The 13,907-nt window shown below is 39.4% G+C and overlaps 2 protein-coding genes across 2 annotated transcripts in view; both read left to right on the top strand.

The window, feature by feature from the left end:
• The window catches only part of myom3 (myomesin 3), an 85,165-nt gene extending 73,838 nt beyond the window's left edge, over window positions 1-11,327 (top strand). Inside the window, exons 26-37 of the mRNA XM_085176881.1 lie at window positions 2,863-3,007; window positions 3,694-3,753; window positions 4,422-4,489; window positions 6,537-6,647; window positions 6,939-7,026; window positions 7,159-7,197; window positions 7,435-7,540; window positions 10,149-10,312; window positions 10,409-10,445; window positions 10,604-10,626; window positions 10,735-10,790; window positions 10,872-11,327. Coding sequence (XP_085033007.1) covers window positions 2,863-3,007; window positions 3,694-3,753; window positions 4,422-4,489; window positions 6,537-6,647; window positions 6,939-7,026; window positions 7,159-7,197; window positions 7,435-7,540; window positions 10,149-10,312; window positions 10,409-10,445; window positions 10,604-10,626; window positions 10,735-10,790; window positions 10,872-11,141 — 1,167 coding nt within the window. The 3' untranslated portion in view covers window positions 11,142-11,327. The remainder of the gene's footprint in view (window positions 1-2,862; window positions 3,008-3,693; window positions 3,754-4,421; window positions 4,490-6,536; window positions 6,648-6,938; window positions 7,027-7,158; window positions 7,198-7,434; window positions 7,541-10,148; window positions 10,313-10,408; window positions 10,446-10,603; window positions 10,627-10,734; window positions 10,791-10,871) is intronic.
• Window positions 11,328-12,611: 1,284 nt separating this feature from the next.
• On the top strand, window positions 12,612-13,749 carry fabp10a (fatty acid binding protein 10a, liver basic). The gene is made up of 4 exons (XM_085176887.1): window positions 12,612-12,770; window positions 12,876-13,048; window positions 13,429-13,518; window positions 13,645-13,749. The coding sequence occupies exons 1-4, from the start codon at window positions 12,704-12,706 to the stop codon at window positions 13,693-13,695; spliced, it is 381 nt and encodes a 126-aa protein (XP_085033013.1). The 5' UTR covers window positions 12,612-12,703; the 3' UTR covers window positions 13,696-13,749.
• The last annotated feature ends 158 nt before the right edge of the window (window positions 13,750-13,907 follow it).

The following is a 13,907-nucleotide window of genomic DNA, read 5'->3' as shown; positions in this document are numbered from 1 at the left end:
CGTCTTCTGGGTGTTGTCATTTCAACACAGCAGACCCAGATTAGAAATGAAGTCTAGTCTAAGTGCAGTTGGTTTCTCTGCACATTCAAGACTCTTCTGTGAAGTGCTTAAATTTTTTTTGCATCTTTGTTGACACACCTCATGACATTTTCAATCAGGATCAAGACGTGATTGGGAAAAGGAAGGAGGTTTTTGGACGGTTTGACTAAAAGCTTAGTGTTGTCATGAGATTTTTGAATGATTTGGTTCCAAATTTCTTCGTGTAAAACAAACTACTAGATATGAAATGCTACAACACGTCACTAATTACACAGTAATTTGGTCATGGTTTAAATTAAGGGTTATCTGTGATGATCTGTGATGCTGTACAGACATGCCTGTTCACACTTTCAAATTCTTCAAGTGGCCACAAACCAGATTTACAGCTTTCCGTTTCTGCTATGTAATATAGAATACATTCTAATCCCCAGGTAGTGACATCAAAGCTTGCTGAAAATTCCCCCCTTTCATGCTCACGACGTGGGAAATTTGCAGATGTCATGAAACCCTACCGGGCGGAAATAATCAGGTGTAGGTGCAAGCATCTGTGTTTATGACAAGTCAGTGTGAATTCAAAACAGCAATTACTGTTTAAACGAACATCCTGAGATGCAGGATGGTGAGGCTATCAGCAAAGATGAAGAGCAGGTGTGCGCGGCTACAGACAGGTTATTTTACATAGTCTAGGAGAAAGATCAGCTCAGGTGAATGTGGGGGAAAGAGCCAACATCTGGGCAAGGCACATGAAACAAATTTGGACAATGTTCTTCAGGAAAATATAATTTAGGGTAGTAAATCTATAGTTAAAACATTAACATAAACTAATGTTACCTTCTAGTGCAAGAAGAAATAGCTCTTTGAAATTTTGAAATCTGGTATATTAAGAAAAATGTTCCTTTTTCCTTCCTATGACACAACTAGTTGAAATATATTAAACTCACCCAACAATTGATTAGACTCACCTGTCCATTAATGCAAATATCTAATCAGCCAATCACATGGCAGCAATATACTGGCTTTAGGCCTGTAGACATGGTCAAGAAAACCTGCAGAAGTTCAAACTGAGCATCAGACTGATGAAGAGAGGTGATTTAAAACCCTTGTGTTGTTTAAAAATGACCCCAGGTGTATGGCAAACAAGCGTATAGGAATCCCGAGGACATTAAGTGACTTAGAATGTGGCCATGATTGTTGGTGCCAGGCAGGCTGATTTGAGTATTTCAGAAACTGCTGATTTACTGGAAGTTTTCTGTGCAACCATCTCTAAGGTTTACAGAGAATAGTCCAAAAAAGAGAAAATATCAGTGAGCGCCTATTCTCTAGACTAAATACTTGTCGATAACAGAGATCAGAGGAGAATGGCCACACTGCTTTGAGCTGATAGGAAGGCAACAGTAGCTAAAACAACCACTTGGTACACCACAGCCTACCTAAGAACACTTGATGGCCATGTCCTTCCCTTATGACAGCAGTATCCTCTTATGGCTCTTTTCAGCAGTTCTCTCTTTATCTCAAGCTGTTTCTTAAACATGAACATGACTTCTCTGTACTTAAATGACCTCCCAGTCACCAGAGCTCAAGCCAATAGAGCACCTTTGGAATGTGATGGAATAGGAGATTTACATCATGGATGTGTCGCCAACAAATCTGCAGCAACTGCGTTATGCTATCGTGGCAATATGGACCAAAATCTCTGAGGAATGTCTGCAAAATATTGTTGAGTCTATGCTATGAAGAATCAAGGTAGTTCTGAAGGTGAAAAGGAGCCCAACCACACACTGGCAAGGTCCAGTTAATAAAGTGCACAGATAGTGTATATCCACACACATCCATTTTTTAACTATTTATCCATCCAGGGTCATGGAGGCCTGGACCTTATGTCACATAAGGGTCAGGGTTTAAAAAGAAAGAAAGAAAATTTCTGTCTCAGTAACTATTTGCAACAAAAACAAGAAAGCAATAAAGCTATTTCAAAAAGATCCTTACCCTATTATTGATAAACTGATGTAATGTTACTGTAATGTAATGTAATGAGAGACCAAATATGGAAAATGTAAAAGTGCAATTCAAAGTCAGATCGCCTAAAATAAAGAAACATTATAATCATAAAGGAACATAAACTGAATGTGAACAAACTTATATGTGTTGTGACACTGAGCACAGAATAATCAGTGCTGCCATTGTAGTTATTGAACCGTGCATTGATGTGTGCACAGAGAGAAAAACAAATACAAGGCAGCATATTTATTGCGGTTTCACAACTCTGTCGGCTACATTTTCTTTGCCCCGGTTTGTTTGCCGCTGCTTTATATTCAGCAGCTTCCATTTATCGCTTGTATTTCATTTTCATTTATTCCATTATTTCCCAATATCAGAGTTCCATCTGAACAGCACTGATTACACATTATTTCTAAATGATCACAGCTGAGGTTTGTGAATTCAAAAGCCATTTAGCTGATTAGGGCCCTTAGGCTTGCCATACATCACAAATCACATCCACCACTGAGGCCTATCAACATGCAAGGCATACACTTATCTTGATGAGCATAAAAGCCGTGAAAATGAGCTCAAAGGCTGTTTTCTCTGTGTCACTGTTTGTTTGCGTGTTTGCATGTGTTATAGGGGAAAAAAAGAAGAAGTATTTCATCTTCAGCGTGCACATGGCATTTCAGATGCTTTTATGTGACTGTTTCATGATGTATTCTCTCTGTACGAGGAGCCATCTATAGGGTAGTTGCAAGCAGCACATCCACCTGCCATCTGGGATCATCTGAGCTGATGGGTGTGCTGTATGTGTGGCAACATTTGTTTGCTTTTCTGCAGCACCGCAAGATCAACTTTGACAAGGCCAAAGGTTTGGTGGAGATACTGTTTGATCAGCTCTCTCAGGAGGATGAGGGCTCGTATACGGCACAGCTGAGAGACGGCCGCGCCAAGAACCAGTTCACTTTGGTCTTTGTGGATAAAAGTAAGTCATTCTCTCATAGTAAGTGACAAGTGCTAAATCTGAGAACCGATAAACAAGGAGGAGCTGCACAGAAAAGCAGGCATGTCACAAAAGGTACATAGTGAATAAATAAACACGCTACTGCAAAAAACCCAAAATGCAGCCTTAACTAAAATACATCTCCCTCCCTTAATAATTTAGAAACACGGAAACACACATAAAAGGGTGAAAACCATTCAACAATAATACAAAAATAAAATCTCAGATAACTTATATTATTTGCAATGCAAAAATAAAAAGCTCAAAAAAGCTCATGGGAACTGTTTATTCCAGATTTTCTCTTCACTTTTACACCACACCCCCACTCAGTGAGTTTTACCCTCATGCGCAGGTCATCGAGAAGTGGAACAGAAAATGGAAAAATTGTTGAACGTGTTGGTTGTGGAGAGAAATTGACGTGCTGTGATCTGAAAGGGTGGTGATGCAAAAGAGCATTCGAAAAAATGTCTGCTGATATTGTTTCGTGCAACTTTAGGTGATTTATTTAATAGTGCTTAGATGTAAAAATTGGATTTTATTTGCTGATGTGTGCCATGTGTGTCTATATTGATAAAGGTTGAAATCACTTCTCAGCTGATTAAATGTCATTTCGATCTTGTTTGGGTTCATTCTTGCACTCAGTCTGACGCTGTCTGTGTCTCTGTCAGAGTTTCGTGAGACGCTGGCCTTGGCTGATGCAATCCGACATGACAACAAGAGGAAGACTGGTAAGAAATCTTCCACACATCAAAAACAACTAATGCAATCAGAGCCGACAATCAAGGACCAGCACGACAGCCAGTGGCGCAGATATTCTATGATGACTGTTTGACCTAATGCTGAGAAATGTCTTTGTGAACTGATCTTATTCATTCAGCGATGCCTTGTTGCTTTAAAAGACTTCATCTCATTCCAAGGTGAAAGCTAATAGTTGCAACAGGCGTTCATAATCGCTGTATTGATGAAACATATTGGAGAGTTGCATAGAGAAAGACATGAAGCTTTCTGTGCCGCTGAATACTCTGTTTTCATCACCTGAGCTCTGAGACCTGATACGAGAGGTTCTGCTCTAAAACTCTTTTGTGTGTAGAGGCCAATGTCCCAGTGTCTGCTTGTGTAAACAGAATATCTCAAACCAAATCCACTATTCAAAGTCCACGTGAGACCCAAAGTCCACAGAACTCATTCTGTCTATTACAAGCAGAATACTAAGCTATAAAAGAAAAACCAGCTGGGGAAATCTTTCCTGCAGTATGTTTCCTGATTAAATCATACCATAATTCATATTTCAGACACCTACCACTGTGCGTGTACTGAACATACTGTTATGAATTATGTGTTTTGAATAAATTAAATGATCAGTATGGATGGATAATCATTTGTTTTGTTTTCCAAGGTCCTTATTTCCAGGAATTCTTGTCCTGGAGTGTAAATGAGGATTGTGAATTAATTTTGAAGTGCAAGGTACTTTTATATTTTTACATATTATATGTCCGAATACTGACATATCTCATTTATACTAACCACCAGAAAATAGTGCTACTATAACCTTTTTAGTAGTATTAATAATAATAATAATAATAATGGATTGGATATAGCGCTTTTCAAGGCACCCTTTACAATGCCACTATTCATTCACTCACGCATTCACACACTGGTGGAGGCAGCTACGGTTGTAGCCACAGCTGCCCTGGAACTGGGCAGCTGTTGAAACTGGGGCAGACTGACAGAAGCGAGGCTGCCATATCGTGCCATCGGCCCCTCTGGCCAACACCAGTAGGCGGTAGGTGAAGTGTCTTGCCCAAGGACACAACGACCAGGACAGAGAGGCCAGGGATCGAACCAGTGACCTTCCGGTTACAGATACGCTTCCCAACCCCCTGAGCCACGGTCGCCCAAATTATGCTAACTCTGTTATGACTTAATGACTAATGTTTGTCACATCAACAATTTTAAGTCTGATCTGTTCCAAGCCTTCTCGCCTTTTTCTTTCTGTCATTCCACTTCTGTCCAAAGAGGGCTGTTTCATCAGTTAGCTGATGAATGGTTTGCACCTTGTAGTGATTAATAAGCACAATGTGGACAAAAGTACTGGGATACAGAGGAGTTGCTAGGCCATGGAAACACATGCAATGAAGTTCCTAATACAGAGTTTTATGCTGATGTTGATGCCAGAAGAGGTTTGAAACTCAGCTGTTGGGTCAGTAGGACACCACGTGCTTTATTAGTTAGTTTCTTTGGTTCCTTCAAGCTTCCATGTTACAATAATACCACTTACAGCTGATTGTGTTATATGGATTGAAAAGTGAGGTCTTTATAACGAACCATTCTCTCACGAAGGCAAAATGTATGGCTAGGTGCTTAGTTTTATATTCATGTGGTTCAAAGATGTGGCTCAATACTTTTGTCCATAAATTGCAAATTCATCAGATTATCACCCAATATAAGTTTTATGCCATACCAAAGCATTTTTCTGTAAATCTACATCTACCAGTCTGTGGAAGCTCTCAAACTGAAATGATATTTTTAATGCTATAATATAATTATTGTTGTTATTCATGAATTTTCAGAATTACTGGTTTAAAAAAAAAGCTATAAAAAAAACATGTATTTATTAAAATGCCAAATTACTGTTATTTACTTGCATTTCTGAATGAAAAAAATCATTTTAGTGGTTGAATGTTTTACTTTCTAATTTCAAATGTGGGTATGAACATAAAATTAAACATAAAAATGGTTTATTTGCCAAATAAAAAACAACAATTCTTAGTTTCAAATGAGTTTTTTGAATACTTTTGTGACTACATTTGTTAAGCACTGTATTTGCTCTAGTGCAGATGTAGCCTTTGATAAATTGTGTGCCTACCTCCTGGATCGTGTTCTTTATTTGGATAGATGTTTGTTTGGATGAGGTCATTTTTAATAATTTAAAGGACTCAGTGATGAACCACCTCTCTGCCTTTTAATGTGGCTGAATTCACCGGTGATCATTCTTTGTTTGGTTTTTTTATCAGAACTAACTGAACTGTTTGTCTGGCCACATTGGTTGTTCTTGTTTCTCTGTAGCAGACTTGTTTTATTTTTGCATTTTTGGACAACCTGTTTTACTTGAGAGCTATTTTGGCCAAATGTTACAGACTTCATAGCCGCAGCTTCCAAATGCAAATGTGAAACTTGTTATCGTCTACATCTTTTGTATTCACTTGTGAAGAAAGAGTGAAGGAACATTTCAACCTCTGCAGTCCCTGAAAGTTTATTCAATTTCTTACATTAAAACTGAAATTATTTAGGCACATAATTATCTTCATATAACTCTAACTTGAATGGAGTCTGGCAGTCTAGAGTGACTGGAAAGAAATGTGACAGTATAATAACATATGAGCCTCCTTGTAACCCAAAGCTAAAATACTAACATAACCCAAACAAGATGAAAGGACCCACAATTTTTGCACCAGCTTTCGAGAACACTTTGTGCTGTTTTTACAGGTGTTGTTTATCTCTCCTGACGCAGGTGACGAATGCAAAAAAGGAAACATCTCTCAAGTGGTTTAAGGATGGTTTGGAGGTGACTCAGGTTGCGTATGATCCATCATCAGGGGTCAGCGTGCTTACTATCCCACAGGTATGCGTAATGATTGTGTCCTGTTCTATTTTCCGATAAGGCAAGTATGAATCATCACACTGTAGCTGATGTAGAGAGCGAAAGGAGATAAACAGAGTGACAGCTGACATTTATAGGATTAAGTCTACACGAGTCTTAACCTTGAGATGAATCAAGATTCACCTTGAAGTGAGCCTTGCCCTGGAAATGCCTCTTAATCAAATATTTGGTTCTCACAGATATCACATACTAAATACTGAATGTTCTGAATATGTTTAACTTTAACACAGTAGATGATTTTTCTTCCCTCAGGTTACAAAGAAAGAGGCAGGCTCGTACAGAGCTGTGGTGTCAGACGGGAGAGGAGAAGATGTGAGCACCTTGGACTTGCTGGATGAAGGTGATACTTGATTTTCTAGCCAAACAAATATTACTGCTTTTTGTGTTATTTGATTTATCATGGAAATTAGTCATTTAAAATAAAATATAAAAATCTATTTGAATATGGATGATTGTTTTTTTTAATTTGCAGAGTATGACAAGCTTCTCCAGCACCTGAATAAACAGTGCGGTAAGTGACACGTATTCAGAAGAACAATCTTGGTGAAATGTGCATATGGCTTGTTTTCTACATCAGGTGAGCTGTGTCGGGATGGTGATCATACACCTGAAAGCCATGTTGATTAGCTGTTCCGTGCCCAGAATACTAATGTGCCGAGCACCCCAGATAACAAACACTTTGTTTTGAATTGCTAAAATATATCCAAAATGTGCTATTATATTAATCGAGAGTCCCACCCCCATACAGCATTATCAGCCAGCTCACTGAAGATTCAGAGCACCGGTGAAGGCTTCAAGCTCTACTGCTCACTTAAATACTACATAAGCTTCCTGAAGACCAGCTGGTACTTCAAGTGAGTTCACAAAGAGAACACTTCTCTGATCTAACATCCAATACCTGCTTCAGACACATAACTATTTTAAATTAATTCAAGCTCTGCAACAGAGCAGCCAGCTTTTAATATATATACAGTGGGGCAAAAAAGTATTTAGTCAGCCACCGATTGTGCAAGTTCCCCCACTTAAAATGATGACAGAGGTCAGTAATTTGCACCAGAGGTACACTTCAACTGTGAGAGACAGAATGTGAAAAAAAAATCCATGAATTCACATGGTAGGATTTGTAAAGAATTTATTCGTAAATCAGGGTGGAAAATAAGTATTTGGTCACCTCAAACAAGGAAAATCCCTGGCTCTCACAGACCTGTAACGTCTTCTGTAAGAAGCTTTTCTGTCCCCCACTCGTTACCTGTATGAATGGCACCTGTTTGACCTCATCATCTGTATAAAAGACACCTGTCCACAGCCTCAACCAGTCAGACTCCAAACTCCGCCATGGCCAAGACCAAAGAGCTTTCGAAGGACACCAGGAAAAGAATTGTAGACCTGCACCAGACTGGGAAGAGTGAATCTACAATAGGCAAGCAGCTTGGTGTGAAAAAATCAACTGTGGGAGCAATCATCAGAAAATGGAAGACATACAAGACCACTGATAATCTCCCTCGATCTGGGGCTCCACGCAAGATCTCATCCCGTGGGGTCAAAATGATCATGAGAACGGTGAGCAAAGATCCCAGAACCACACGGGGGGACCTGGTGAATGACCTGCAGAGAGCTGGGACCAAAGTAACAAAGGTCACCATCAGTAACACACTACAACGGCAGGGAATCAAATCCCGCAGTGCCAGACGTGTTCCGTTGCTGAAGCCAGTGCATGTCCAGGCCCGTCTGAAGTTTGCCAGAGAGCACATGGATGATACAGCAGAGGATTGGGAGAATGTCATGTGGTCAGATGAAACCAAAGTAGAACTTTTTGGTATAAACTCAACTCGTCGTGTTTGGAGGAAGAAGAATACTGAGTTGCATCTCAAGAACACCATACCTACTGTGAAGCATGGGGGTGGAAACATCATGCTATGGGGCTGTTTTTCTGCCAAGGGGACAGGACGACTGATCCGTGTTAAGGACAGAATGAATGGGGCCAAGTATCGTGAGATTTTGAGCCAAAACCTCCTTCCATCAGTGAGAACTTTGAAGATGAAACGAGGCTGGGTCTTCCAACATGACAATGATCCAAAACACACCGCCCGGGCAACAAAGGAGTGGCTCCGTAAGAAGCATTTGAAAGTCCTGGAGTGGCCTAGCCAGTCTCCAGACCTCAACCCCATAGAAAATCTGTGGCGGGAGTTGAAAGTCCGTGTTGCTCGGCGACAGCCCCAAAACATCACTGCTCTTGAGAAGATCTGCATGGAGGAATGGGCCAAAATACCAGCTACTGTGTGTGCAAACCTGGTAAAGACCTATAGTAAACGTTTGACCTCTGTTATTGCCAACAAAGGTTATGTTACAAAGTATTGAGTTGTATTTTTGTTATTGACCAAATACTTATTTTCCACCCTGATTTACGAATAAATTCTTTACAAATCCTACCATGTGAATTCATGGATTTTTTTTTCACATTCTGTCTCTCACAGTTGAAGTGTACCTCTGGTGCAAATTACTGACCTCTGTCATCATTTTAAGTGGGGGAACTTGCACAATCGGTGGCTGACTAAATACTTTTTTGCCCCAGTGTGTGTGTGTGTGTGTGTGTGTGTGTGTGTGTGTGTGTGTGTGTGTGTGTATATATATATATATATATATATATATATATATATATATATATATATATATATATATATATATATATATATATATATGAGGTAAATTTTAATCTAAAATAAGCTGAATCTTCTTCCTAAATCACAGAATTCGATACTTTCTCTATACATCTATATATATCTATCCTGCACATCAATGCATGCTAAATCGAAATAGCAATGCTGTGATATTTAATAGCAAAGCAATAAAAGGAAACAAGTTGGTCTATTAACCTCTGTTTATGCCATAAATACATTTTCAATGTAGGGGATTTTAATAGTTGTAAGCTGTAATGGAGAATTGTGATATGAGTACCGCTGTCCGAGTACTTCATCTACCACTGCGTGATAATTTACCTCAACACTTGTTTTTAATGGAAAGTGTGAGGCTGCTTCCCTTACATGAACAGGCTGTAAAACGTCTAATAAAGTTCAACAGCTACATGTTAAAGACCTAAAAATAAAAGAGCCTTGATGTCTTTGATGTGTACATGCAAATCTGCACACTAAAATATCCTATTCATCCTCCTCATATGCTTTACAAAGAACATAGCCTGGAAACAGCCTTCAAATTCTTAAACTGCTAGCACCCCCTGCTGGATCATTCAATGATAACAGCAAATGAGAATATTTTAAAGGCTCCTTAAAGCCATTTCATTTTTCATTAGTCTCGTTACACTAATCAGTGCTAAAAATGCTTTAGCTGTGATGTAAAGGAAATCATTTCTCACTGGCTGCCACACTGATCGAACATAACTGTATTAAATAGTAACTTTAATATATGGCAGTACATAACTGTGTACATGCTCTTCTCCATGCTTAGACAGAAGAGGATTGACGAGGAAGCCAGAACAAAGCCTGGCAGCAGCATGCAGAAGGTTTGGATTGAAATCTTCAACCCAACAGAGAACGATAAAGGAAAATACACATTGGAGATGTTTGATGGCAAAGAGACACACAAACGGTTTCTTGACCTGTCGGGACAAGGTGAGTGCAAATGTCATTTTAGTTTAAAGGTTTTAGATTGTGAGATCGTTTTTTCCCCAGATTTTTTATTGTGATTATTTTTCAAACATCCAACAGTTTTTGATGACGCTCTGTTGGAGCACCAGAGGTTAAAGTAAGTGCTACACCCAATGCACTAGATGAGATATGTAGGCTTTTACTGAGACTGACAGAACAGTTTTCCAAAGGACAGAGGTTTTACTCGAAAACAGATTATCGTTGGCTGACACTGTGCAATTCATTTTGATCTAACCCTTTGTTTTCATCCCTCAGGCAGCTGGCCATTGCAGAGAAAAGTGAGTGATAGGTTATGTGTTAATCCCAGGACATTTCTTTCCGTGGCAAAGATTAAAAGACTCTACATCATATGCCAGCAGAGAGTTATTTTTGCCTTTTTGTTTCAGATCGGGCTAAAGTGACAAAAGGCCTTCCTGATGTGGTAGCCATTATGGAGGGCAAGGTACAATAACTGTTTAAATCTTGCATATGTGCTTCTCTCTGTGACCTGCCATTTCATGTCTTGTTTGCTCCTTCTCTTCAGTCTCTGTGTCTGACGTGCTACATTGATGGCGAACCAGCCCCGGAGATCTTCTGGCTTCGTAACGATAGGGAGATATTCAGCCAGGATCACTTTACAATCACTAAAGCGTCCAAGTGCAGCAGCATCACTATAAACAATGTCAACGTGGAAGATTCTGGAAAGTACAGCATCTTTGTACGCAACAAGTACGGCTCTGAAACGGTTGACGTGACCGTGAGTGTTTACAAGCATGGGGAGAAACCTCCAGCTAATGCAGTGGAGTTGAGTTAGGACTCCAAACTGAGTCAAAAATCGATATTTGTGCAGGGAGTGAGGGTTTACCAAGATCTGCGCACATGTTGTTTTTGAGAATTTCCTGCAAACAAACCACAGTATCCTCTACTCCAGGATTTGCTTCTACTTTATTTGATGTGTCTAGTATTTTGCTTAATGAAACTCTTTTCGGCTGATTATCTTGCATAAAATACCACTATAGTAGCCAGTGTTCTGCAGTAAACAATGGTAGCATTTTCTGTAAGCAATTAGATAAGAAAAAGCTGATTTATCTCTATGTAATTGACATTACGGAGCTAGTTTGCTGGCTTTTACTTGCTCCACTAGCGCTGAATTTGCACTGCATTTTATCATTTATCTGCTTTTGGTCATGCTGCCAGTTTCAACAAGTCTCGCTTTAAGTGCTTTTGAAAAACCCTAAACTCTGATCTTAGTTTCCGTTGAAGCAGATTTGTATTTTTTTCTGTGTGTGTGTAGTGAATAAAGGGATTTACAGCAATTTTTCTCTGGTGGATTACTTCTAAAATAGATTTTGCAATGAATGATTTCTTTTCCACTCTGGAAGCAAACAGTCCGCAGTGTCATTAACCTTTCAACATTACCTTAGAGCAGCGGTTCCCAACCTTTTTTGCGCCACGGACCGGTTTATGCCCGACAATATTTTCACGGACCAGCCTTTAAGGTGTCGCGGATAAATGCAACAAAATAAAAATAGTACCGGTACCAAAAAAAAGAAGATTTATTCATAACACACGTGAAAAGACCCAGGAAAACAGAGTTAACGATAAAAACGATAACAAAATAACGCTGAAAACCGATAAAAACCCTGAAAACTATACATTTTACACCTGAGCCTCTACTCTCGCGGCCCGGTACCAAACGACTTACGGACCGGTACCGGTCCGAGGCCCGGGGGTTGGGGACCGCTGCCTTAGAGTGGTAGATTTACATTAGTAGGCTGGAGACGTGAATGAGGTTCAGTTAAGGTCTGCATATTAGTCATGTTTATGAAATGCTTTCATTTAGCATTTTCTTCTTTTCATCCTTAAACTCCTCTACGATTTGATATCCTTCTGATAAAAGGTTCGATTCTTTGTTCGTGTGCTCTTTTGCTGATTCAGATCCTTTGTCATAAATTGCAAGTGGAGCCTCAAAGAAGAATAGCTGTCCTCTTATAATACTAATGAGAATCAAAATATTCAAGCTGTGAAATAGGCTGGCATGCCTTTTACTGCCAAGTCCATGTGTGATCTGCACATCTTTCATACCAGTGAAGCTCTTAAATGCTAAATTTACTGAATTTACTAAATTTACCAATATGAATTGACCTTTGGTGAACGCTGTGTCGCCACATAGGTATAAATGAACTCCAGGTTATTCAAACATGTGATTACTTCAGAGGACGTTGTTACTCATTAGACATAGCACGGGGAGCCCTATACCATCAAGTATAAGAAGGTGGGGCATACGCTAGCAATCTCCACATTGTGTTGAGCTTCACACAGCTGCCTCAGCCTCCCGCCACCTCAGTGAAGGAGAAGCCAGACCCTCTAAACAACATGGACTTCAGTGGAACGTGGCAGGTCTATGCTCAGGAGAACTACGAGGAGTTCCTCAGGGCCCTGGGTGAGAAAAAAGTTGGGCAGTAAAGAAAAAAGGTATTATTTTCTGTAGCTGAAGTTGTAGGTTATTGTGCATAAATTAACAATATACGTGTGTTCTGCTTAACAGAGCTCTCAGAAGATGTCATCAAAGTGGCCAAGGACATCAAGCAAATCACTGAGATCAAGCAGAGTGGCAATGACTTTGTCATCACCTCCAAGACTCCCGGAAAGTCCGTGACCAACTCGTTTACCATCGGCAAGGAGGCTGATATCACCACCATGGACGGCAAGAAGATCAAGGTTACTCATTTTTATTAGACTTCTTTTTTTTTATAAGAAATATTATCTTGAATACTAATTTACTTCAGGATGATGCAACCTTTGAGAGACTAAAAAAATACTGTATTCTCATTATTCATGAATCATACTCATATTTAGTAATCTGCTCCATTGTGTGCTATGGCAACAGTACCACTGTTAAATTGGTCACTGATTGCTGCATCTGCTGCTTCTGTTTGACTAAAGTTCAGTCATCTGTGTCTAAGAATACTCCTCTTCCTACTGGAAAAATAAAAGAAAATTACATGTTAATGGGCCTGAAGATCTGAAGGGTTTAAATTAATTTTCTTGTCTGTTTTGAGGGATACATTATGTATAATGCCTCTTCCAATGATCTGCAGTGCACTGTCAATATTGAGGGCGGCAAAATGGTCTGCAAAACTGACAAGCTCCGCCACGTCCAAGAGCTCAAAGGAGGAGAGATGGTTGAGGTAAAGTCCACCTTACCAGAATTCAAACAAGCAGCAGTATGAAAAACCAAACAAACTATTTGCTGGATTATAATCTTAATATTGTCTGTAATTTTAAAGTGTTTCCTTTTCTTTATCCCATTTCAGACTTTGACCACTGGGTCGACAACTCTCGTCAGAAAGAGCAAACGGATATAAACTTGGCACCGAAGAAACCAGTGTCTATTTAAATAAAAGTGTTGATTAAAAAGAGCAGCGTGTGTCATATTTCTGTCCCCTTATATTTGCAGTGGTCTTAATGAGGTCATTGCTTAGTGAGGCCTTTTTGATGTGTCTAAAATGTTTTATAAAATATTAACTAGGTAAACAAAAGATATCCATGCAAAGAAGCATTTGATAAAAGTTGTGTT

Source organism: Neolamprologus multifasciatus, chromosome 11 (assembly GCF_963576455.1).
Source record: "Neolamprologus multifasciatus chromosome 11, fNeoMul1.2, whole genome shotgun sequence".
Lineage (NCBI taxonomy): Eukaryota > Metazoa > Chordata > Actinopteri > Cichliformes > Cichlidae > Neolamprologus > Neolamprologus multifasciatus.
This window is presented reverse-complemented; position numbering and strand designations above follow the sequence as displayed.